The sequence below is a fragment of the Sorex araneus genome, chromosome 1, assembly GCF_027595985.1.
Source record: "Sorex araneus isolate mSorAra2 chromosome 1, mSorAra2.pri, whole genome shotgun sequence".
Classification (NCBI taxonomy): Eukaryota; Metazoa; Chordata; class Mammalia; order Eulipotyphla; family Soricidae; genus Sorex; species Sorex araneus.
In genome coordinates this window covers 137,639,004-137,666,413 of record NC_073302.1, presented here as the reverse complement: position 1 = coordinate 137,666,413, position 27,410 = coordinate 137,639,004, and the positions used below count along the sequence as shown (strand labels likewise).

Genomic DNA, 27,410 nt, shown 5'->3' with positions numbered 1-27,410 from the left:
GTAAGGATAAAAGGAGCAAGTTCAGAGGCTACTGTACTGGTCCAAACGGAAATCAAGGAGCCCTGGGTTAGGGATGGAGTAACAGGCAAAATCACCAGGCTCTCACCAACCACAGTGAGAGGAGTTGAGGGGGAAGGAGATGTGCCAGATCACTCCTAGGTCCTGCCATGAGCAGGGAACGTTAGCAGGACAAAGCAGACTGGAAACTGACTTTGCTTCTGTCTGAACACAGATGTGTTATGTACATGTCTGGAGTTTAGGAGAGGTCATGTTCAGAAGAAGAAACTTGACCTTAAGAGTGTAAATGAGACTGGGATGGAGCCTGATAAGAAAGGCCAGAGGCCTTACAACCCACCAGGAGAGTCTTCTGATAAAAAGGACAGTGATGATGCATCATCAGAGACTGTCAATTTAGGGTTTCGGGACTGTACCCAATACTCCAAATAACAATGTACTTATAAATACCAAGAACTCAATATTTGACAGTTTGAACATGGCTACAATTACTTTGTGACTAAATATTCTTTTTATTTTATTTTTTTTTTGCTTTTTGGGTCACACCCAGCGATGCACAGGGGTTACTCCTGGCTCTGCACTCAGGAATTACCCCTGGTGGTGCTCAGGAGACCATATGGGATGCTGGGAATCGAACCCGGGTCGGCCGTGTGCCAGGCAAATGCCCTACACGCTGTGCTATTGCTCCAGCCCCATGACTAAATATTCTTAAGTTAAACAAATGATTCCAAGTTTTGTTATTTAAGTTAGTTATTATTATTAATGATTAGCAGCTAAATATCAACTGTTGCTACAAATTAGAAAAATATGAACCAATGCTTCCTTTCAAGACTTACCCTAAGCTAACCATGGTTAAAATTATGTCACTTCATTCACTTTTATCTAATACACTGAGTTTAAAATTACCATTTTTTTTTTTTTTTTTTGCTTTTTGGGTCACACCTGGCAATGCACAGGGGTTACTCCTGGCTCTGCACTCAGGAATCACCCCTGGCTGTGCTCAGGGGACCATATGGGATGCTGGGATTTGAACCCGGGTCGGCCGCGTGCAAGGCAAACGCCCTACCCGCTGTGCTATCTCTCCAGCCCTAAAATTACCATTTTGAGAAGATTAATTTGTGCTATAACATTCTCAGGTACGTAATACTCATAGATGCCAGACAGAAGGCTAAATGCGGAGAGACGGGCTGAATAGTAAGACTGAATTCCTTGCCTATTGACAACTGATACCAGTAGTTACTAATACTAAGCTGTAAGACCAGTTTGAAGATTATCTGATATACAGCAGTTTAATTATTATGTAGGCAATAAAGAAAAGTAATGATCACATGTAAAGAATAAGGCCTCCCACCTGCGGCCCAGTATCTACCCCTCTCTTCACATCACATATGCTGATGGTGATTACTATACTTTCTCATGATAAAGCTAATTTCTTAGCTCACTGCAGCACTAGTAAGCTCCAACAACTTCTGACTACAAAAGCTCTGATGAGTTCTAAACCAGTCCCACGTGACACACTGTATTTCAGAAATACAGTTTTAGTAGGACTTAAGAATCTAAAAGCCCTTGGCACTTTACAACATGTCAATCTAAAAAATTGACCAAACTAACTATACTTGTATTCCACAGAACTGCCCTCCATACCAAGCATACCTAAACCAAGTGTGATATGTCATAGAGTAAATGATGACAAGGATATCTTCATGGTTATCTTACGCCCTAGAGCATATTTTGCATATCCCTATGTTGTTTTGTTAACTAGAAGAGCTGCTGTTACCAACAAATAAAAAAATGACTTTTAAAATCAACAGTGGCAGATACCGAGTTTCTTGCTCCCCTATAACCCATTTTAATTTTCTCTTGCAAGAAAAAGAAATCACGCCTGAACTTGCAATTCTGCTTATTCTGCTTTTAAGGGTGTAGACAGAAATAGCTTGAAACTATCCTGTACCTAAAGAATAAAGATTCCTGTTCCCATTACTGTGGAAATGTAAAAACTACAGCATATTTCTAACCTTAAGGAAAATAGATCAAAGGAAAATAGTAAAAAATACAGACCAACTGTACAAGCACTTGTAGAACAAAATACCAAACCCTTAATTAATAACCTGGAAGACGAATTAATGCCTCCAAAAGTTAGGGAGATACCAAAGAATTCACCTCAGGAATGTTGCTGATGAGACTGAGAGCACTAATTTTAACATGGTGGCCCCCTCTGTACTACCATTTTCTTACAGCATTCAGCATAGTATTTCTCACTCATACTATACACTATATAACGTACAACACCAAAAACAGAAGTTGTACACTGATGATCTTTTTCTCCACCACCGAGATTATTGCACTGCAGAGCTTCATACATGTGGGATGAATGAAATACCAAAACAATAACAAAGGGGGTAGAGTCCAATACTGGAAGTTTTTCTGTGTGTGATGATTACAATGCATGAGTCATCTTAATTCCAGCTTGTTGCCTTCCACTTGTGATTGAACATACAAGCAAAAAGTCAATAAATCTAAGAAACACTCAACACTAATCATCGATTCTCCTTGCCTAACATGAAGAGCTGATCTAAAGTATAGTTTACTTGTCTTAGAAATGTGAGGCCAGATTACAGAAAGTTAAATATATATAATTCAGAAGACAAATACATTGGCAAAGGCACTGGGAGAAGACCTATTAGTCTATTATGACTCCTGCAGAACAACTTCCTCTTTAAAAATCACTTCATCTTTTTCTTTTTTCCTTAATGGAGTCAGGACTTGAGAGTGGTGGGAAGAAATGGATCAGACACTGGAATCAGAACCCGAGCTGTCCTGTGTTTTGTGTGGTTACAGGGCATGGATCACAGGGGTTATCTCAGACAAATCTTCACCTCTTAAAGAGAAATCACAAAGCCTTAGAGGGCTGTAGTAATGATAAAATGGGATTATTCATGTTCATATAACACACACACAAAGAGAGAGAGAGAGAGAGAGAGAGAGAGAGAGAGAGAGAGAGAGAGAGAGAGAGAGAGATTGAGTTAGTTTTGGGAGGAGTGAGGTGGAAATGAAGAGGTTTGGGTCACACCTCACTATACTGGGGAACCATGTGGGATGACAGGGATGGAAACTGGGTTAGTAACATTCAGGACAAGCACCCTACATGCTGTACTAACTCTCTAGCCCCCAAAAGTATTTCTTAAAGACCATTTGGATTTATTCCTAATATTGCACATTTTCTCACATAATCTTCTGGCCATTTACATGTTTAAGTAGTTCCAAATTTGTTTTGGGGGGTGGAGGTTACATGCCTCTGAGGCGTGAGGGTCCCAGGCCCCACCTGGGGGAACACATGTGCTCAACCCAGGGAGGCTTTTAACTTTTAACTTAGAAAAAAGAGGCCAGGACTGAGGAAAGCAGCCAAGCCTAATGACTGTACTCAGTTTATATCATAAAAGCAAACATTCCAAGGTTTGAGGTAGAATATACTGCAGCTCTTAGCAGTTTCTGGAGACTATTAACTAAAAATTACATATCATGTTTTCCTAATTGCCTTTTCCACAGAGAAATGCCTTCAGCCCTACAAAACGGGGCACAAAATGCAAAAGCTGCTCTCTCCATCTCAGAGCATTTCTGACTGCTCCGTATTTTTTCCTCAGGGGAATCTATTCCCCATTAACTAACTGCCTGCCACCCCATCATTTCTTCCTTTGGAATGCTTACAGTTGGTGTCAAGGACTGATTAGCAGACAGCGTGTAGGCAAGCTGTAGCTGGTTCTTTTGCTCTTGTTGAAAGCAAAGAACACTCCTTACCACATTTTGAAATGTTCAAGTTAACAAGTCAGTGACCATTTCTAGAACATGCAACCTTTGCTTGACGTGCTTTAGAAGATGTGAAAGATATCAATCAACTTCCTGTTTTTTGTATCTAACAAAATGGAGTTATTATTGTGTTATTGGAAACCATATATTAAGGAATGTTGGTTAACTAGTCATTTTTGCCAAAATCAGATATGAGAAGAAAACAAAACTTGGCAACAATTCTAGCTCTAATATGCTACTTTCAGAATTATATTTAATAAGGTTAATCTTTGAAGAATGCATTAATTTTTTTACCTGATTTTAAAGACAGTGAATAACTATAAAATTGTGCAAATTCACATGAGACTAACTTTAAACAACTACTACTTCCACTGTTAAATAAAATCACTAACTGAATTTTTTCACTCAGCAGGTAATACTCTTCTTATACCTCCTCTGATAAAAGTCACTATATTGCATTGATAACCTATTCTAAAAGGTTATTAGAATGACAATTCTAACTATTCTTAACAATTTCTAAAAGGAAGTGAAAGTTGAGGGCTCTTTGAGGATATAAAAGCAGCCTATGAAGTAGCTTTAGTTTTGAAGGAAAACTAACATTAAAAGTACAGTATATCTTGTTCTTTCATGGGGCCAGCAAATTGATAGTTAGGGGTTTTTTTGTTATAAAAATAGGATGGAGTAATTATATCTACCAAACTCACAATAGCCTGTTCAATGGAGAATAACACTGTAATTTTCCCCCAAAGACTGTAAATAGGAAGAAAAAGCCTTAATTCTGTAATGTAAGGAAAAATTCCAAAGTCCTGGGCACAGCTGACAGGCACTAAACTTTCACTGATTTCAGTTAACACCCTGAAGATGAAAGACAAAATTATTTTAAAAATATTAGTATTATTCATATAATTGTGTGCCACAAGGGTAATTTGTACAATTTCAATTTCTGTATCTAAGATTCAATAAAATGATGAAAATTCTGAAATGAAAATACAGCATTCTCTTTTAAAATATAGTAACAGGTCTTTAGATAGAAGGGATCTTCAAACCTATACTTCCTGAAGCATAAAAATATTACAAAATCTGCAAAGATTTTTCTCCTGAAAGCACAAATGTAATGTTTGTGCCAAAAAGTTAAGCGCAAAGTTTAACCAAGATGCTTCTGAACTGCTTATAATTATATTTATTACTAGGAGATTTAAAGTTATTTCAACCCCATTGACAAGGAAATATATTTTTTAATCACTATTCAAAAGAATAGGGAATCAACATTTAACTATAAATGAAATCATTAGATGACATTTGGAGTTAACGAACAGCATCTGGCTAATAAATTCATTTTAAGAAATGATTATGCTGATTAGGCCATTATATCACGTGCTGTGCAATCATAATCCACCCCTTAAAGAGGGGGAAATCCCCGATTACAAAATGCAAACATTAAGCCTAATTTTTAACTTACCCCTGATTTCTATCTGCCTTAACCTTGGTTCTTAAAATTTTATGTAAGAAATCACTGAACGACTTTTGTACATTGTTTTTTACAGGGGTTACTCTGATACTACATTCACAGCTCCTTAAAATGACTAGAATATTGACACTATTAATCGTATCCCAAACCTGGTGTCAATGAGAATAAAATTAATTTCTCAAACTCAGGGATTAGTATTTTTTATCTGAAGCTTATTTGTAGAACAACCATTTTCAAAGAATCATTCTAGGGAAGTTTAATCCCATCTGCTAGAAACAAAGTACAGAGGAACAATTATTGTAAGAAGAGGTTCTATGTACAAGTGTACCCAGCAAATTGTCACGGTAAGTGAAATTTCTACTCTCAACATTACCGAGGCGCAAGTGCTGACCAGACCTGGGGGCGGGGTGTGTTGCAGGGTAACTTCCAGTAAAAAAAAAAAAGGATGACCTTAAAAAATAAAAAATCAAGTTTTTTTTTTGATAAAAGCACTAGATCGCCTTAATCAAATTCGCTTCACAAGGGACACAAATGTAAGATACGACCCATAAAATATCCCCCCAAAAGGAAGGGGGGGTCCCGGAAAAATCATGGGGCCAGTGACAATCCCCGAAGCATTCCCAGCAACGCAAAACTATCTCCAACACAGCGCTGTATGCACCAGCCAGATTTTTTCAAACAAGGGTTGCGTTAACGGCTGTCACCTTTAAAAAAATTTCAGTTGCAAAAATAAATAAATAAAATAAAAGCGCGGCCAGGCGCCCTGGTGGGAGTTACCTTTCCCCGGCGGTGCAGCACGGGCGCCCCCCCCCCCCCCCCCGCGGAGCCCCGGAGCCCGCGGGGCGCGGAGAGCGAGCGCGCAGCTGCCCCGCGCAGGAAGCCCGGCACCGGCGCCCGGAGCCCGCAGGAGCGGCTGCGGGGAGCGGTCACCGCCGCTTGGAAACTGAATGGCTGACACATCCGGTCCGGGCTCTTACACCACTCCGCCAAAAGCCGACTTCAAAGGCCGAATTCAAACTCCAAACACAAGTCACTGCAGTCTAAGCGCTGCCGTCCGCAATTCCCAGGCACGCTGGGAACCCCTGGGGCAGCGGGGGGTGGGGGGGACGGACAGCGATTAAGGAAGAAGCCCCCCCCTCGCTCCCACCCCGCAGGCTAGGAGAGCGCAGCGCCCCCACGAGTGCGCGCAGCCCGCCCGCCCGTCCGCCCGCCAGCACCGCTTTGACAGGCGTTTCCGAGCCCGCAGCTCCAGCGCCCGGTACCTGCCTAGGGACACGGCCTGTCACGGCCGCGGGGGACGGCGCCTCTATCCCCTCCGCCGACCAGCTCCCCCTCCAGCCTGGGGCTCAGGCTCCCACCCACCCCGCCCCTTTTATGACCACGGCCCGCAAACCCACCCCGAACTGGCTCCCCCGCGATCCCCAGATTCGGGCGTGCGGGCACCGCCCGGGGGGAGCTTCCTGGCCACCCCCCTCCCCGGCCCCCGCTCCCCAGCCTGGCCCCAAGGGCCAGCCAAGGTCCCGCGCCGGGGTTCCTCCTGGGAGCCCCGATTCCGGAAAGTCTACAAAGCCGTTCTGGGCCTCCCCTCCACACCTTATCTCTGCGGGTCCCCGCCGCGCGACTTGCACGTCTGTCACATGTCGCCAAACAATAACAAACTCTCCGGTGCGTCCCCGCCCGGGGCCCCCCGATCGGTGTCCGAGGCCAGGTCCGAGCGCCGCCGGACGTCGGAGGGGTCCCGGGGTGGGGGGGCACCGTGGGGGGGTGTGCACGGACGCCGGTGTCCCGGCGTCCAACCTGGGGCGCGGAGCCCCGCGACGCCGAGCGCGGTGCCCGGGCTCGGTTCATTCATTGCCCTCGCCCGCCCGCCCGCCCCGCGAGGGCCGCGCTGCTCACCCGGCGGGGGCCGCTGCAGGCAGCGGCGGTGGCTCGGCGGCGGGCGTCCGCTTCTCCCCGGGCTCGGCCCCCGCGGGGCTCGGGGCGCCGCTGTCCGGCGCGGTCGCCGCTTCCAGCGGGTGGGCGCCGCCGCGGCTCGCAGCTCCGTGGGACGGCGGCACGGCCGCAGGCTGGACACCGCTCCCGCCCGCCGCCGCCGCGTCCGCGGGCTCCGGCGACGGGGAAGTGGACGAGGACGGCGGAGAGGCGGTGAGGAAGAGAGGCGGATCGGGCAGCTGGTCCAGCTCCACACTCCGCACTTTGCGCAGCTGCCGCCGGCGCCAGTCCGCCCGCTCGCGGCCCCCGCCGCCCGCCTCCCGCAGCAGCCCCGCGGCCGCCGCCGACGCGCTGCTCGCTCTGAGGACCCCTCCGCCGCCGCCCGCTTCGGGGCTCGCCGCCCCAGCGCCCGGGAATCCCGACGACGAGGCGCGATTCCCCGCCGCCGCCGCCATTTTCTCTCGCGGGCTACATTCGCTCGGCCCGGCGAGGGAGGGAGGGGGCGGGGAGAGCGCAGGGGGCGGGCGGGCGGCGGGCGGGCGCTGCGCCGCCGGCGTAGGGCCGCCTGCGCCAACTGCGTGAGTACGGCCCCGGGGGCCCCTCGCGCGCGCGGACGGCTCCGGGGCGCACCGGGCTCGGCCGCGCTGGGACGCGGCGGGCAGTAGGTGCTGCGCTGTGGAAGGGGGGCTGTGCGCGCGGCGTGTCCGGCCCCGGCGCCAGCGAGGGGCTGGAAAGTCACCTCGGCCCGGGCCGCCCCGGGCTCTGCACGCTCCCCCGCCCCCGCCCCCCGCACCGGCCGCGCCGCCAGGTAGTCTCGGGCGGCACCGGCTGGAGGAGGAGTCTCGGCTTCCTCTGCACAATCTCGGCCCGAGCTCGCCCCACGCGAGGCGCCGTGCTGAACTTTGCCGCGTGGTGCGTGGCCAGGGACGCAGGCGACAGAGTTTGCAAAGTCATTCGGGCGGCCCTTTCCCGTGGGCGTCGGGGGACCTGAACGTGTAGGAATCCCCACCCTCACGCGGCCCCGGGCGCTCAGGTGGCCCGGAATAGGGATAGTCGCCTATTGCAAAACGGAAGAGTGCTACGTGCAGCAGCAGACCCTCCCCGATTTTTTTTTTTGGCGGGGGGGGGGGGAGTTGTTTTTGTAGATGTTTTTAACGCTTGACTTTTTTTTTTTTTTGCTTTCAGACCCAAGTCGTGCTACAAAGAGCAAAGCTTCTAAGTCTCCGGTGATATCTTACAGTCTGAAGTCACCGACTGGGGACACCCCTTTCGCTTCCTCCCCCTAGCCACCTGCAACTAGCTAAATTGGACCGGGAGGCAGGGGTCCCAGGAAATCTTTATTCTGCCCCCCGCCCCACCCCCTCTGTCTTAGGGAAAGGCTGCAGCGTGCAACCTAGCAGAGAGCATTTATGGGGCAAAGCGCCAACGCCGTGCCAGGAAGCGCTCGGCAATGTCATCCTGGGCTGGGTCTGGCGCGCCCTGAGCCCTATGCCTGCGGCTGCACGTCCCTCTTCCCCGCGGGGTCGGGGCGGTGTGTGGGGTATAGGGGGTGGGTGGTGGGCGGTGAACGGTGACCCGTCCCACCCACTCAAACAGTGCAGGGCCTGCGCCCCCGGCGCTCCTCACCCATCCAGTCCCAGGGGGCGCCCCAGAGATAAGGTGCTTTGGAATGGAAAAAGCGCCATTTACATGTTAATGATTGTCAGATCTTTCTTGTTGCGGCAGAGGGCTTCAATTTCACGTTAATTTCTCGGCTCCCTTTCCTGGAGCTGGTTTGTCTGGGTTGGGGAAGATTGGGAGCGTCCCCGCTAGAATTTGGTGAAATATTAAGACAAAGGTGTTGTGAGGGGCTGGTGTTCTTCTTGGAGAAAATGGAGAAAGCTCCCTTTTCAGTTTCCCTGGATGGGTAGACAAACGTTTGAACTGTCGACAAAATTCCTTTGACCTCTTGAGAATAGATCAAATGAAAGCTCCTTGCCGGGTACGAATGTTAACTGCTGCGAAGGAAAGCGATAAAAATCAAAGTGAAAAATGTTTCGTCCCTGTGTGTGTTTTAAAATGAACTGATTTTAAATGAGCTTGTCTTGAATACCTCGACAACGTCTGCCGCAAGATAAAGTTTTAGATAGCACCCATCGGTACACATTTTTAAAGTTTAGATAAATCTGTTAAAATTTTAAGTCTACATTTAGGCTGTAATTATGTGCTCTTTTAATGGTAGCCAAGTGTAACATCCAAACCAAACAGTAGTTATTTCCCAGGTCTTCCCGGATTGTCACACCCACCAAAACCTAAACTTGAATAAACTTTCCTTGTTCCTATTTACATCGAAAAACCTTTTCAATTTGCACACACACACACACACACACACACACACACACACACACACAGACTTCAGGTACCTGTAAATAAGAAAAGTGGACTCCTTTAACTTGTTTCAGTTTTGAAGTTGGGCTACAGTAGCAAAACAAGACGTTATAATGGGAAGGATACCAGCAAAAAGAAAGCATCAAAACTTACCACCTAATTTATACACAGTGATAAGAAAGGGACTGAATAAATACAAACCCTTAATTTTTGGTTTTCATACTACCTTTAATCTTTCGTGTATCTGGGTTGTCATTAGGCATTAATATCCTATCAATTTTTTTTTTTTTAAAGAAAGAAACAAATGACATACTTGGTTGAAAGGGGTGGTCTCCTTTGGCCATATGTAGATACAGAATCTTACATGAGGAGAATTTATCTGATGGCATTGGAATGGTAGTTTCTAGTTCTTGGGCAATGATTAAGACTCCAGCTCTGGATTTGCTATTGATGGATTATGCTTTGTATTACAGTATAAAGAAAAAGGCTAAATTGCCTTCAGCTATTTGATTTTTTTAATGAAAAGAGGAAGAAATGTCTCTTCAGTAGATTGCTTCTATCCAGATTAACTCCAGTTACTATTCCCCAGCTCTCTGCTTCCACCTTCTCTTACATAGAAACCTTGCTTGCCACAATTTCATTTACACTGTGACAGTTTCGGTAACCTTTCTGCCAGTATTTTACAGATCACTGCTTCCCCGTAGTGCTTCTGGGAATTGCCTCGTCACACTTCAGTTCCTTTACCACATCCATGTGGTAGATTTAGTTTAATATTGGCACAATTCGTCACTGCATAAATATCACTGAAGTTACAAAGAGCATTGAATACACAGGCAGAAATAGTTCAGCCTGAATATCTCTCATCACATATTTATTAAGAACCTATTATGCACATATGAGAAGTTTTCTTCTCTAAAGATACTGTTTGTTGATTGACCATCGTATTTACAAAATCAAATGCATAAAAATTCCATTCATAAATACTTTTATTAATTGTATTTATTGAACTTAGAATTTTGGTTCTTTGTATCTATGTGTGTTCATGTCTTTGTGAGATCTGTGTTTTAAGTAAACAAAATAAATTCAGCCTTGAGACTACATTGAGCAAAAATGGGAGTTCCATCACACTAATAGATACTATAAAATATCATAGGAGAGATGGGACCAAAACTTGACTTCTCTATGCTCCTTTAAAGTATCATATTTCCCAGGTATTTCCAGAATCCTAAATCCTAAATCAGGAAAATCTGTCATCTATGGGATAATTGGCCCCCTACAAGGGCATTCTAGATGTCTTTTATAGTTATGTTTCTTTGTGTTTTTTTGGGCGGGGGGGGGGGGATGTTGAGTTTGAATTTGGGGCCAACTGGCTATTCTTAATGCTTATCCTGGCTCTGTGATCAGGGGTAACTCATAGAGGGGCTCAGGGGACCCTAGGTTGTGCCAAAAAAATTAAACCAGGGTTGGCTGTGCATGAGGTAAGCACTTTAACCCCTGTATTATCTCTCACCCCAGCAGTTTTTTTTAACCACTCTCTACTGAGCTGACTCATCAGTAACAGATACCTGCCCTGGTGAAATAGAAGCACACCTTGTGCAGAAACACCATGACCATGCCTAGTGGACACTCAAGGCACCTGCATCAATCTTCAGCTCCCATCCTGTGAGTTTTGGCTTCCAAGAATCTCTCATTCTTTTACTGTTGCCGCTGCTCTGGACTGGAGCGATAGCACAGCGGGTAGGGTGTTTGCCTTGCACATGGTCGACCCGGGTTTGATTCCTCCATCCCTCTCTGGAAGCCCAGCAAGCTACCGAGAGTATCCCGCCCACACGGCAGAGCCTGGCAAGCTACCCGTGGCATATTTGATATGCCAAAAACAGTAACAACAAGTCTCACAATGGAGACATTATTGGTGCCCACTCGAGCAAATCAGTGAACAACGGGACGACAGTGCTACAGTGCTGCTGTTACTGTTTGGCTTGAGTAGTGTTCCCAATTATCTGCTGGGGGTTGGTACTGGAAGTGCCCGGAACCCTGTGGTGGGTATTGGGATTGAACCCACAACTCTTGCAGGCAAAGTATGCGCTCAGCCCATTGAGTTCTCTCTCCAAGTTGAATCAGCTATACTTATTCCTCAGCCTGATCAGCCCTATTATACCTGTCACTATGATATTTAATTAAATGTCATTGAGTTGATCATTAAATACATGAATACTTGAATGCCTCAATTAGCTGTCCCGATGAAAAATGTTTTGAAGAAATGAATGAGACAAGGAAAGAAATTTGTCAAATTAGTTGTGGGTCTGGTGATTCTAAGACATGGAAGAAAAGAAAAAATATTAAAATCTGGAAGACCTTACTTTACAAGTACCTATCAGTTCTCTGTTTGCTTTAAAAGAACTTAAACTAGAAACTCTAGATGAGACATGTAGCAAAAATACTTGGGACCATAAATAGTAGAACCACACTTGAAAGACCAAAGCCCTACAACCAATGTTTTTAGTTTTTCTTATTGGAATGGGGAAAGGGGATTTCTCAGGACTGCTTAGGAACTTGGGAGCCTCTTCCCAGGTACTTGCCCAGCTGGGCCTGTGGCTCTGTGCTCAGGACTGAGGATGACTTCTGTTCAATCCCTGCAGTGCCAAGGACCACCAGCGCCGCTTAGGGGGTCTCCCGCTACACACCAAGCAATGCTTGATGCTTGGGAGCTTGTGGTGCTGGGGATCAAACCCATGCACCCCAAACCCTCATTATATCTCCAGTCCCCAATATTGACTTAAAAAATAAAACTAAACTAAGCCAAGAGGCCAGAACAAATATTAAGGTGCATGACTTGCATGTAGCAAACTCTGATTTGATTCCCAGAACCACATGATCCTCCAGCATGGCTGTTTACAACACCAGAGGCCACCCAAGTATTTCCTGGTGTGGTCCTGTACATTTCTGTCCCCTCTTTCCCCTCCTCAAAATCTTCAGGGTGGCCTGGGGAACCCCCATTACTATAGGGCCCAAGCAACACTGCAGGCCCCCTGAGTACCGCTTGGGATTTCATATTTAAAAACAAACATACAACTCAGCAGTTTTTATTGTTGTTGTTTCATTTTGTTTTGTGTAGGGGGGGGGTGGTGATCACAACTAGTGATGCCCAGTGCTTATTCTTGACGCTGTACTCAGTGATTACTCCTGGCAAGGTTCAGCGGCCATATGTGGTTCTGGGGATCAAACCTGGGTTAGCTGCGTGCAAGGCAAGTGCCCCATCCTATAAATACTAAGTGTATGAGTTCCTATGTGCAGGACAGTGGGCACAGCCCAGGAAACCCCCAGAGATGTAAGTTGGTGTTTTTCTATCCTTGGGGGCTCATTCTCTCACCTTCCTGCTCATTCTTCCACTGTTTGGTTCTCACAACAGTTTGTCCCCTCCTGAGACCTGGGGTTTCACCACAGTCTGTTCTCGGGTCAGGAACAGAGAGAAATACTCTCTGTCCTCCACATCTTCATTCATGGGGGTCTTCCTCAGAAAACGTTTCCATAACAAATTTACTTCACTTTGACTACCACCACAAATTTACTCTTACTTGGACTACCACCATGCCAGCCCATTCCTAGTGTTTGGAAAGAATCCAGAGGAAGGCTCTAAACACCATTTTAAATTAATTATAAGTTACAATATAAGTCAATAGTAAATAAAGTAGGTTCTAGGCTCCTACCTATGGTTTTATATAATTGACATGAAAAATAGCACTGTAGCACTGTCGTCCCATTCTTCATCGATTTGCTCGAGCGGGCACCAGTAACATCTCCGTTGTGAGACTTGATACTGTTTTTGGCATATAAAATATTAAAGATAATTTGTATTTAATTGTATATATTTGGGTATTCCATTGATAGATTGATACTGATTAGAGAGGAACAAAATTAGGACATAATTTTCTTTTTTTTTTGCTTTTTGGGTCCATTAGGGATGGAGTAATGGGACCATATATGGTGCTGGGGATCAAACTGGGGTCAGTTGTTTGCAAGGCAAGTGCCTTAACCCCTGGACTATCTCTCCGGGCTATGCTTGTTTTCTGAGAAGACAAGACACTCCTTTTACTAAACACTTCTACCATAAAGTCTTCCAGGACTCTAACACAATGCGTTTTTCTAACATGGGTAGCCTGCATATTTGAGGATGTTTCATGGTCTGGGATAAAGCCTGGGAAGCAGTGTTTCTCTATGACCAGAAAGGTGCTAGTTAGGACATGGGCATTTAGAGGTCATGCTGAGCCAGAACTGTCCACCAGATCCTAGTTCCAGGGCAACTAACTCTGTGTGTGTGTGTGTGTGTGTGTGTGTGTGTGTGTGTGTGTGCGCGTGTGCGCGTGCACGCTTTAATAAATCTGTTTTTCCATGGCCAGGAATGTGGCTCAGCAGTATTTAAGTAAATAAATAAATAAGTCTGTTTCTCCAAATGTGTAGCACATTTGCACTCTGACCCACACACATACACAAACATGGAAAGAGAGGGAGTTTGGGAAGTAGGAATTTAAAAAGCAGAAGAGAAACGCAGAAAGTTTTGCAATAAAGTCTTAGGAAAGTTTAAGGAAGATGAGAGGAGATAAACTCAGGCCTTGATACTAGAGGGAGATGGGTGGGTTACAGAGGAAATGGGATATGGAAATTGAATCTTTTTTTGTGTGTTTTTGGGGCCACACCCAGTGATGCTCAGGGGTTACTTCTGGCTGCATTCAGGAATTACTCCTGGCAGGCTCAGGGGACCATATAGGATGCCGGGAATCAAACTCAGGTCTCCGCTGCAGGGCAAGTATCCTATCTGCTGTATTATCTCTCCAGCCTGGGGAGGGACCTTTATTGCAAAATCTGTTGTATATTTAGATAGAAGTCCAGACATAGGAAAAGGAAAATGTTGCTAGGTGTGCATCCTATGTATATTCTCCGCAAGACATAAAACAAATCTAAAGATTTGTAGGAAAAAGAATCCTGAAAAATGTCTAGGGAGCAAAGGGTAGTTAAAATCATAATTAAAAATAATTATAGGGCTAAGTATGGACGCTTCTCAAAAAATTAGAAATTGAGCTCCCATTTGACCTGGCAGAACCACTTCTGGGAATATGTCCCAGAAAGGCAAAGAAGTATAGTCAAAATGACATCTGCACTTGTATGTTCATTGCAGCACTGTTTACAATAGCCAAAATCTGGAAAAAACCCAAGTGCCCGAGAATAGATGACTGGTTAAAGAAACGTTGGTACATCTACACAATGGAATACTATGCAGCTGTTAGAAAAGATGAAGTCATGAGCTTCACATATAAGTGGATCAACATGGAAAGTATCATGCTAAGAGCAATGAGTCAGAAAGACAGAGACAGACATAGAAAGTTTGCACTCCTCTGTGGAATATAAAGTAATAGAATCAGAGACTAACACCCAAGAATAGTAGAGATAAGTATCAGGAGGTTGGCTCCATGGCTTGGAAGCAGACCTCACATGCTGGGGGAAAGGCAGATGTGGCCCAAACAACCCCCTACAAGTAATTATAAACATTTGTTGAACATTTCCTACTGACCAGAACAATGGTAAATGCTTCTTGTAAATCAGCATATTTGATCCACACAATAGCATAGGAGGGAGCACTATCACCCCTGAATTTTACAGATGAAGGAAATGAAAGACGAGAGAAGTTAAATACCTTAGTCAAGGTCACTCTCAGTCAGAAAGTGGGAGAGGCAGTATCAACTCACCTTGGCTCCTTAGCCCATTCTTTTTTTTTTTTTTTTTGCTTTTTGGGGTCACACCCGTCGTTGCACAGGGATTACTGCTGGCTCATGCACTCAGGAATTACTCCTGGCGGTGCTTGGGGGACCATATGGGATGCTGGGAATCGAACCAAGGTTGGCCGCGTGCAAGGCAAACGCCCTACCCGCTGGGCTATCGCTCCAGCCCCACCTTAGCCCATTCTTTACAGCTTAAAATTGTTATATATAAAATCTACTATCACTAATGTAATATGTATATAGTATTTTTAGTTTTTATAGTTCATTATTTTTTCTTTTGTATGTTGTTATTATTATTTTGCTTTGGGGAGGCCCCACCTGGGGAGGCCCAAATTTACTGCTGGCTCTATGCTCAGGAATGCTCATGTCCATGCTCAGGAACCATATGGGATGCCAGGGATCAAACCCAGGTCAGCTGCATGCATGGCAAACACCCTACCCACTGTGCTATCTCTCCAGCCCTCTTTTTTCTGTTTGGAAAGGCCTCCCCAGAGGTGCAGGGGGGTCTATAGTGCAGTGCTATCCTGCAGTGCTATACCTTGCAGGAATGTGCAGTGCTGACAAAGGAACTTGGGCCACTGTTCATGCCAGACATGCTGTCTAGCCTTCTGAGTGATCTCCCCAGTCCTGGTTATTTTTCCCCCCTTAATCAATACAAAACTTTCATGAGATTGTTCAGAGGTTTTATTTCAGTTAAGTTCTTATTCTCTAATCTTTTGTTTTGTTTGGGGGCCACACCCAACGGTGTCGCTTACTTCTGACTCTGTGCTCAGGCATCACCAATAGTGGAGTTGAAGGTGCCAGAGATTGAACCTGGATTGGCTGCATGCTAGACAGGCGCCCTACCCACTGTACTATATCGCCAACCTTTATTCCTAGTACTTTAAGTATCTCGGTAAAAATCTAACCCTAAGGGTCATTTTATTTTATTTTGCATTATGGGGCTCAAAAATAATCCTTTATAAATAATAACTTTAATTAGAATCAGTAGTTCTTGGATGCCAGCCTTGTACATATCAGAAATGTGCTCTACAATTTAGACCTATTACACTGTATATTATCTTTTTATCTAAAGTTCCAAGCTGTGGGGCTGAAGCAATAGTACAGTGGATAGGGAATTTGCCTTGCATGAGGCCAACCCGGGTTCAATTCCCAGCATCCCATATGATCCTCTGAGCACTGCCAGGGGTGATTCCTGAGTGCAGAGCCAGGAGTAACCCCTGTGCATTTCCAGGTGTGACCCAAAAAGCAAAATAAATAAAGAAATAAATAAATAAAGTTCCAAGCTGTTTCAACTCTTATATTTGAAAGATCTTTTATACTACTCATAAAAGTTTATTTTTGCATTACTCTCAATCTTAAATTTTATTTTACAAAGAAAAATAATATCTAGATTAAATATTTTCTGGAAAATCGTGGTGTTGTTTGTCAGTCGAGTTTCCTTTCCCCATTACTACCCCATCCAGTACTATGTAGCTATTAACAGCTGACTGGCTAGCTATGAATTTCCCATCCTGCCTTTCAGCTAAGTTTGACTGTGTGACACTGTCTCATCACTAGAACTGAGCTGTGATGTTAAAGAAATGGAAGGGCCAGTACGATATTAGAGCAAGCAGGACACTTTCTTTGCACTCAGCCAACCCAGCTTCAATCCCTGGCATCCCATATGGTCCTCCAAGCACCACCAGGAGTAATTCCCAAGTGCAGAGACTATAGTAATCCTTGCACACTGCTGGTTGTGGCACAAAAACAAAAAGGAAACAAAGAATCAAGCAAAAAGAAATAATAGTGGTGGGAGTATAGATGATTACAATGCCCTTAGGTGGCAGAACAACAGAGTAAAGAGTCTCTGCATCTTCAGGAGGAAGAACATCTGCCTCAACAACCTGAATTCCTTTTCAAATAAAATTTCTCTTAATTTGAAAAGAGAAATGTAATAAAAACACTTATTAGTTTTACAACGAAAAATAAAAAGATGAATAGGGTCAAGGTAGAAAGTCAGGCTGTAGTATTGCTTTATCTTTATTTTGAATGGGGAGGGTGGGAAATCCAGATAAATAATGTTTTTCTATGTGAAGTACAATTCATTTTTAAGAATTGAAGTTTAGGGCCAGGGTGATAGTAGAGGCATCAGTGGGTGTGCTTTGCACACGCAGGATTCCCGCTTGATCCCTGACACTCTAGAGCCGAGAAACCTTACATCCTCAGTGCTCAGTGGCCTGCTTGACCAATTATCGCTGGAAAATGGGCCTCAGTCCCCTTCAAACTGCCTGGGATCCACCCCTACTGCCTAAGACTGAAGTTTTATGTGCAGCACACAAGTTTCAGAGTATAACATCACCATTTAGCATTTGTGTACATTGTGAATGATTACCATATATATTTATTTATGATCATAACATTCTTCTTCAAATTTCTTCAAATTTCCAGTACAGTATTATTTATGGGCTTTAACTCCCACTGGGGTGAGGGAGGAAACTATATTTTCTTAACTTCTTATATCATTAAATCTATGTTATAGAAATTTAATCTACCCTGAGTAATACGATACACTTTTGTTTGTTCATGAACGCATTGTGATACTTACAGCTTTCTATTAGAGAAACCGGATGATATAGAGACTGAAGGGCTTTGCTACAGTCAGATCTGTGATTTAATGTCAGCTGCATCACCTTTGGAACGTTGTACACACTGTAGTCATTCTTCATCATTAATATGTGAACGTGCTCTTGGAGTCTTATCCTTTTCTCACCATTACCACTATTTTGGTGTATACCAGCCAGAGTTTTATGCCAGCAGCTGCATCTCTCTAGACTCTGAAGAACACTTAGATTATGATCTAACAACCTGGAAGGAGGCCCAATGTCCCAGTCCTTATCCATGATTGAAATTGCAGTTCATTGATGTACTGCAGATGGTTGGCACCAGCTATGGTAACCCAGACTGCACATCTTTTCCCAACTACAAGTTCAGTGATGTCACATTAGTAACTTAAAATGGGAGTGTTTACAGTACAAACCTTATTAATTAGAGATAACATATGCAAACAAAAACTTAGTTGAGTTAGAGGTTGAATAGTTTGATGGGTTGAATGCATACATTATTAAAACAAAATTATCTTAAATAAATATCAGATAAATACCTCATTGGCCAACCTCCACTACCTTTACTACCCAGCCACCACCATGCTCCAGGCCACTTTCTAGACACTCAGGTGAGCCTCATGCATGAGTGAAGCCCCACAGAACCAGGTAAAGCGGAACTTTGTGACCTTGGACTCGAGGCTCAACAGGACCCGGAAACAGAGATCCTCTGTCTGCTTCCCCCAATCTCTGGCGACTCAGGCATCACACTCAGATGACCAACCCTACTGGAGCCAGATAAGCACCTCATCGTCCGACCTCCACTACCTCTACTACTCAGCCGCCGCCATGCTCCAGACCACTTTCCGGCCACTTTGTGGCTGCATGACACATTATAAGACACTTAATACATATTTTCCATAATTACCACACCATATTTTATGGGGTTTAAATATGGTGTGAGCCATGGGAACACCTGTAAGGGCGATTGGAGGCTGCCCTAAAAGCCTCCATCCCTCTTGAAGAGCCTGGCAAGCTACTGAGAGTATCCTGCCCTCACAACAGAACGTGGCAAGCTACCCATGGTGTATTCAATATGCCAAAAATAGTAACAACAATGGGCCTCATTCCCCTGACCCTGAAAGAGCCCCCAATGCGGCAGCGTTAAGAAGGAAGAACAAGGAGAGGCTGATAAAATCTCAGGGACAAACTAGGCTGCCAAAACAAAGAAGGACTAAAATAACTGTCTGTACTTTCAATGCAGGTATACTGGCATCGGAAGCATCCATCGAGGACCTGATGGTGCAAGGGCAGATCAAGTACAACTTCATTGGTCTGACAGAGATGAGAAGGCATCAATCACATCACACCATTTTTGACACTGGAGAAGAACTGTTCCTTGGGACATGTGACAATAGAGGTGTTGGTAGTGTCGTTGTCCTTGTCAACATGAACATTGATTTATGAACATTGATTTATGAACATTGATTTATTCAAATACCTAACAACCCGAATCGGATGATTTCACTTGAATAGCTGTGGCTCACTGCCAGCAGTTTCTATCTTTGTCATCTATGCACCAACATCCAACTATGATGAAAAAGAAATCGAGAAGTTCTACATGGAGCTGGAGAAATTCTATAAAGAAGACCACACCTTCTACAAGAGCATTTTCGGTGATTTTAATGCCAAAATAAGACCAAGGAGGTCACCCAAAGAGCTCCACATCAGGACCCATGAACTAGAATGGAATGAACAGGGTCTGAGTTCATCATGTCGACCAAGACAATCCATGGTAACTTACAGTTCCAGAAGGCCGAATCTAAATGTTGGACATGGGAGTCTGCCGGTGGACAGTTCCACAACAAAATTGACTACATCATATTCAATCGAAGGTTTTTGCCTGATCAATGTTGCTGTTGTATCAAAATTCCAAACGAGATCGGACCACCTTCTCCTTCATGAAAAATTCTACTTCCCGGAGCAGGGAGAAAGGACTGCAAAGTTTAAGTTTAAGAAGAGAACTCCCGGGGCTGGAGCAATAGCACAGCGGGTAGGGCGTTTGCCTTGCACGCGGCTGACCCAGGTTCGATTCCCAGCATCCCATATGGTCCCCTGAGCACCGCCAGGGGTGATTCCTGAGTGCAGAGCCAGGAGTAACCTCTGTGCATCGCCGGGTGTGACCCAAAAAGCAAAAAAAAAAAAGAAAAAAAAGAGAACTCCCAGAATTACCACCACATGGGAGCCCTTTGGCACTATTGAGGCAAGGTGGGAAGATGCCGTCATTGACAACATCGACGAGGAATATGATAGACTGGTTCAGCACCTCCATGACTACATAAGGAATGCAGAGAGTGGGAAAGCCACATACAGATGTCTGTCTTCGGAAACTCTCGAGCTCATTTGCCAATGAGATTTGGCACAAGCCTCGGGCAATCACAAGCTAACATCTGAGCTTGCAAAGCTGTGCAGAGAAGCGATAAAGGAAGACCTCAAAGAGAGAAGAGCAGCAATGTTGGCCAATATGGCAGAAGCCGGGAAAAGTATTCACAGCACTCACCTGTCCTACGCCAACTACAAGACCAAGATAACTGCCCTCCAACATCCTGTTGAATCTATCACATCTTCCAGAAGGGCAATGGAGAGGATTATTCATGACTTCTATTTGGATCTCTTCAATAACCACGTCCACCTGCCCACATACCAAATTCCGCAGGATGGATAAGTTGTTCCCAATGTCCTCCCTTCCTAAAACCAACACGCCATTTTGTTGGTAAAAAAAACGTACAGCACCCGGTCCAGACAAGGTCAGACCAGAACACCTGAAGAATCTGCCACCAGTACTCGTCAATACACTGGCTCAGCTCTTCACACCTTACCTGTCTGAATGCAAGGTTCCGTCCCAATGGAAAACCAGCAGGACCATTCTGTTGTACAAGAAGGAAGACATTCATGACATCAGCAAACTATCGCCCGATCTGACTGTTATCTGTTGTCTACAAGTTGTTCACTCGAGTCATCCTGAAGAGAATAGGCAGAACTCTAGATGAAGGACAACTATGCGAGCAAGCCAGGTTCCCAAAAGGATTCAGCACAATCAACCATATCCACACGGTGATCAAACTCATTGAAGTTTCGTGAGAGTTCAAGATGCCGCTCTGTCTAACGGTCATCGATTTAAATAAGGCCTTTGATTCTATTGAGACTGAAGTGGTCATTAAAGCCCTAGCCAAACAGGGTGTTCAAACTCAATACATCAGGATCCTGCATGAGCTGTATTACGGATTCACCACCAGGATCTCACCATTCTACAAGGAAGTGATCATTGACGTAAAGAGAGGGGTTCGGCAGGGTGGTACCATTTCACCGAAACTCTTCAGTGCCACCCTCGAGAATGTTATACAACAACTGAAATGGCAAGAAATTCGAGTGAAGATAGACAGTCAGCATTTACACCACCTCTGCTTCACTGATGACATTGTTCTCATAACACCAAATGTTAGCCAAGCAGTACAAATGCTGGTTATCTTCGACAGTGAGTGTGGGAAGGTCAAACTGCAGCTGAATCACACCAAGACAATGTTCATGAAAAACAAACTAGTCCCTGATGTTCCATTTTCTCTCAATGAAATGAACATCTTCGAATGCAGCAGCTATGTGTACCTGGGTCGAGAACTCAACATGAGGAATGACGTGGCCAGAACTGCGCAGGAGGAAGAGAGCAGTGTGGAATGCCTTGAAGAGTGTCAAAGAAGTTGTTAAGGGGATGAAAAACCTCCGGCTCTGGGCACATCTTTTTGATTCCACTGTTCTTCCTGCACTAACATATGCCTCAGAGACCTGGGCACTACAAAAACAGGATGAGAACGCTATCTGGGAATCCCAAACAGGAATCAAAAAGAGCTATGCTTGGAATATCACGTTTCACTCAAGTGAGAGAAGGAATCTGAAGTTCCGACCTCCGTTGACGATCAAGAATTAGGGACACTGTCTCGTTTGCCAAGGCGTCGAAAATCAGATGGTCCGGACACGTAATACAATTTAGAGATGACCATGGGACTAGAGCTGTAACCGACTGGATTCCAAGGAACATCAAAAGACCGAGTGGCCACCCACCTACAAGATGGTCAGACTTCTTCCTCAAAACCCTGAACAAATGGTTTGAGGCTCTTCATGTTTTTGGAGCAAGTAGATGCCATTGAGCTACACTAGCAGGGACGAATGGAGATGTTACTGGTGCCAGCTCGAGCAAATCAAAGATCAACAGGATGACAAGTGATACAAGTGATGCCTCCAATTACTTTGTCAAACTTTATTTTAAATAGATTCATTCTAAGAAATTGAATGTATACATTTGAAAGTAAAAGTATACATTTAAATTAACTTTCAAATTTATACTTTCATTCATAACTTGTCTAATGAGACAATGAGACAAAGTTAACTCTCCAATTTAAGAGTTCTGACCCCTTTATTGATTTTGATTTTACATTAGTAACTGACTGGGGCTGGAGTGATAGCACAGTGGGTAGGGTGTTTGCCTTGCACACGGCCGACCCGGGTTCAAATCCCAGCATCCCATATGGTCCTCTGAGCACCGCCAGGGGTGATTCCTGAGTGCATGAGCCAGGAGTGAGCCCTGTGCATCACCGGGTGTGACCCAAAAAGCCAAAAAAAAAAAATTTGTAACTAACTATTTTACCATTTTTTAAATTTTACTGTAGATAAATATATGTAAAATACATGTATATGTAAAATACAATGTATTATATGTTTATTTAATAAACATATCATACAGGGCTAGAGCGATAGCACAGCGGGTAGGGCTTTTGCCTTGTGTGTGGCCGACCGGGTTTGATTCCTCTGCCCCTCTCTGAGAGTCCAGCAAGCTACCGAAAGTATCTCACCTGCACGGCAGAACCTGGCAAGCTACTCGTGGCATATTCGACATGCCAAAAACAGTAACAAGTCTCACAATGAAGATGTTACTGGTGCCCGCTCGAGCAAATTGATGAACTACAGGATGACAGTGCTACAGTGCTATATGTTTATTTTTAATATTATTAAGTAATTACATATATTATTTTATGCCATCTTGGAACTGAGATATATGCCAGGATCCCAGTATTCTAATAATACATTCTGACTTTGGAACTATTAGAAAGCTCTTTCACCACTAAAAACTTGCTTACAATTGGCGCTAGAGCAATAGCACAGCAGGTAGGGTGTTTGCCTTTCAAGCGGCCAACCCGGGTTCGATTCCTAGCATTCCATATGGTCAGTCCCCTGAGCACTGTCAGAAGTAATTCCTGAGTGCAGAACCAGGAGTAACTCCTGTGCAATTCCAGATGTGACCCCAAAAGAAAAACAAAACAAAACAAAATAAAACCCCAAAAATCTTGCTTACAAAGATCTAAACTCGTTGATTTAAAAAAGAAAAGTTATTTATATTATTCATCACCCTCCCACCCCAGTACCAGGGAATGAACCTAAGACCTCAACACACTTAAGGCAAGTGTCCACCCTGAGCCACATCCACCGTCCTATTTTTATGATATCCTCATGACAAAATTATGAATCACATTTCTTACATTATTACATTTTGTATATTAAGTCTTATCAGATCCCAGGACTGAGGATGTTTTGGAAAAGTCAGTTGAACTTTTTCTGAAGAGAGAACAGCAGGATAGTGGGAAAAACGGGAGTTAGGAATCCCAAGTTGGCAATTGTCATTGTGGGTGAGTCATCAACTGTCACTCCCTTCCTGGCCTTAGTGGCTCTGTTTTCAAAGTAAGAATTCTGAACTAGATGGTATTTATTACCTATTTCATCGCTAATAGTTTATCTGTCTGACAGTTACAGACGAAGTATGTAGAAAATGACTTCTGGATGTGTTTTCTTGGTACTATCTTTGTTGTGTCGGTTAATACATAACAATCATAAAGTCCTAAGTTCACCTTGTGATTTAAAGTTTTCCTTAAATGCAGAACAGGACTGCATATTCAAGACTTCAAGTTCAAAATCTGGCACTACATTTCCTAACGTGCACCAGTGAGGCCCTAGTGCTCCCAGCACTAAGGGATGAGCATGCTCAGAGTGACTCCAGCAGTTCCAAACCTGATAGAGAGCCCTAAAAAATGTTTTATGCGTTTTATTTCTCCTTTAAGCTCTTTATTCAACAAATGTCTTATTTGATTTTCAAATGCTACCAAAGATTTTCTTATTATTTAAGCATTTTATAAAATACCAATTGTGATCATAGAATATGGTGTGGATTATGTTATCTTTAAAGGTACTTAAAATATATCATTTTGTTTGAAAATTATGCATCAGAACTGCAACATAATGTGTATTTTGAAGTTTCTCTGTGTAGTAATCTGTAAATATCAGTCAAGTCATGGATCTTCATAATGCTCATGTTCTTTTTTATTGTGTTCACTTGCTGACAGAAAAATATTAAAAGACCAGATTATAGTTATAAAAAAAAAAATAAAGTTTTCCTTAAGTTTCAGTGTTGAAAGAAATGACTGATTTTTATTGAGGATTACTTTCTCATTTTAAATATTTATGTGAAATATTAATGAACCATGCAAAACAAAACATTGAACTTTTTTGTTTTGATTTTTGGCTTTCTTTTATTGGTGGTGGGGGTGGCGGGGGGGTTGCTGGGGGAGGAAGGCATACCCAGCAGTACTCAGGGATTACTCCTGGCTCTGTACTCAGGGATCACTCCAAAGTGGTGCTGTGTACAAAGCAAGAGCTTTCTCTAGCCCTAGATTTGTTTCTTATCAGGCTAAGTCCATTTCAAAAGGTGGATAGAGAAGTGGGTGGAGAGACAGCTCAAATGACAGAGCACATTTTGTCAAGTTAAAAAATAAAAACAAAATCTGGGTCTGAGAGAGAGATGGCTCGTGCTCTGCGTGCAGGAGGCCCCAGGCTTGGTCCTCTGCACTGTGTGGCCTCCCAAGCAAGCACGGCCAGCCCGGCCGCCCAGCGCAGAGCTGGAAATAGCCCTGCAGAGTATGGTCCCCCAACAGAAACAAAAGCAGAACTAACTGAAACAGAAACAATTTGCCTTTGGGGGAACTATTTTGAGTTTCGGACCAAGTTTCGTATCACTCTGCTGTTTCCTATGAAATCATTGACTAGAATCTCAAGTTAAAAAACAAAACAAAAGCAAAAGCAAACATTTCCAAGATCAAATATGTAGAAGTGTCATTGTAGCAACACATGTAATACAGGAAAACTGAGGGGAGTCCTACCCTTCACAGGCACTTATTAGCCACTGCAGGGCACAGCTATGACCTCAGATAATTTAGTGGGAAGAAAATCTGCTCTCCAGGCTGCAGGAGAAATATGTGAAGCCTAAACATTCTCCTTAATTATATGTAATTAAATATATACATATATACGTAAATATATATGTATGTATGGTCTTAGGGCCACACTGGTGATGCTCAGGGGTTACTTCTCTGCACTCAGGTATTAGTCCTGGTAGTGCATGGGGGACCATTTGGGATGCTGGGAAATTGAACCTGGGTTGAGCTCGTGCAAGGCTCAACCCTATCCACTGTACTACTGCTCTGACCCCCCTCAATTAAGTTATTGCAGCAAGTCGTATGCTACCCCAGGCTAAGAGAGGCAAAAGTTCCAGCCTCATAATACAGGATTTAAATACCAATACACAGTGGCTGTTTCAGGAAGATTAAAAAAAAGATATTTAAGAAAAGATGGTTATTTTTTTTTTTTTGCTTTTTTTTTTGGGTCACACCTGGCAATGCACAGGGGTTACTCCTGGCTCATGCACTCAGGAATTACTCCTGGCAGTGCTCGGGGACCATATGGGATGCTGGGAATCGAACCCGGGTCAGCCGCATGCTAAGCAAACACCCTACCCGCTGTGCTATCCCTCCAGCCCCAAGATGGTTATTTTAAAACCAGCTGAGAAAATGTTCTTAAATTTCAGAGCTTTTAATTTCCAGTGATATTCTACACAAATTTCATTCATGAACATTTTATTTTATGAATATTTTAATAAAATATTTAGAATTACAAGATTTAATATTTAAATTAATGTTAATAATAAAATATTAAAACAAAATATTTAATATTAAAAAGCATTAAAACGTTGGCGGTGACCCAGACACAGGTGCTGGGACAAGTGGAGTAGTGGTGGTTCTTGGAGTTCTAAACTGTGGGGTGCAATGGCACAGAAAGTATGTATAATTTCGTGGGAATGAGTGTAAGTGTCATTTCTTTGAAAAGGCACTTATTTTGCATATGATTGAACCTGGCTTGATCCCTGGGCACTGCAAAGTGTGGTCCAACCCCTCCCCACCCAACCAGTTCCCCCTTCACACAAAAATGATTCTGCATTGTTTTCATATTGTGCATGGGTACTTAAATTCTGGGTTGAGGAGCCACCGTGCTCACATTTTTCTATTTTCCAAGTGCTTTGCAGTTTGTTGGCTAGGATGGCAGTTTCAAACCCACACCCAGCTCTGCCCATTCATGTGATGCTGATGACCACCTGCTCTGGAAGAAGAGAAAGGGTGGCCCAGAGGCTGGCCCGTCATGGGGCATCTCCTAAGAGCATAAGCATGTTCAGAGCGGCTTCTCATTTGTATGACTTCTTTCTCCCTTGATTTCACTTTATTTGAAGGGAAGTATCACAGCCTTTGTCATCACTTTTCATATTAGCCACATCAAGGAAAATGTTTGCACAGGTAACTGTCAAGACCCATTGTCATGAGAGGCCATACAACTACAGTCAGCTGGGCCTTCTGTGAAACACTGCCTGTTGTTTCCCCGGGCCCGGGGAAGTTCCTCCTGTAGTCATAGCTTTGCTCCCTTAAACCTTAGAGTCTGGGCTACTCTGTGAGTTTACTGACATCTAAAAGAGGATCTCAATCTTTTTGGTTGACATATTGATATTCAATATTTCCATAACTTTTTTTTTGTTGTTGTTTCTGTACTTGGCCCAATATTATCTACTGCCTATCAGGTACCAGGCGCTTGAAGATTTTTTCTTTCCTTTTTGGGTCACACCTGGTGATACACAGGGGTTACTCCTGGATCTGCACTCAGGAATTACTCCTGGCGGTGCTCGGGGGAACCATATAGGATGCTGGGAATCGAACCTGGGTCAGCCGCATGCAAGGCAAATGCCCTCCCCACTGTACTATCGCTCCAGCCCCTTGTAGGGTTTTTTTTTTTTTTTTGAGAAGTGATAATGTAATCGCTGAGTTCTTAACCAGTCTGATTCTGAGTGGTAGCACAAAATTTCCCAGCAACTCTCCAGGGTTAGAAGCATAGAGGGTGGTAAAAGTAATACAATTTCTTTGATAATGAGCAACTCAGACTGGGGCCACCTCATTCAGACTATTCCGTGACTTACTAAGGAATCATACTTCATTAGAATATGGGACTGGAGTTTCTAACAGATTCTTAGGCATTTGACTAGAATTAACC

At 44.0% G+C, this 27,410-nt stretch overlaps 1 protein-coding gene across 1 annotated transcript in view; it reads right to left on the bottom strand.

Moving 5' to 3' along the window:
- Nucleotides 1-7,746, bottom strand: part of MAP3K1 (mitogen-activated protein kinase kinase kinase 1) — a 75,930-nt gene extending 68,184 nt beyond the window's left edge. Inside the window, exon 1 of the mRNA XM_055143614.1 lies at nt 7,184-7,746. Coding sequence (XP_054999589.1) covers nt 7,184-7,674 — 491 coding nt within the window. The 5' untranslated portion in view covers nt 7,675-7,746. The remainder of the gene's footprint in view (nt 1-7,183) is intronic.
- Nucleotides 7,747-27,410: the final 19,664 nt, after the last annotated feature.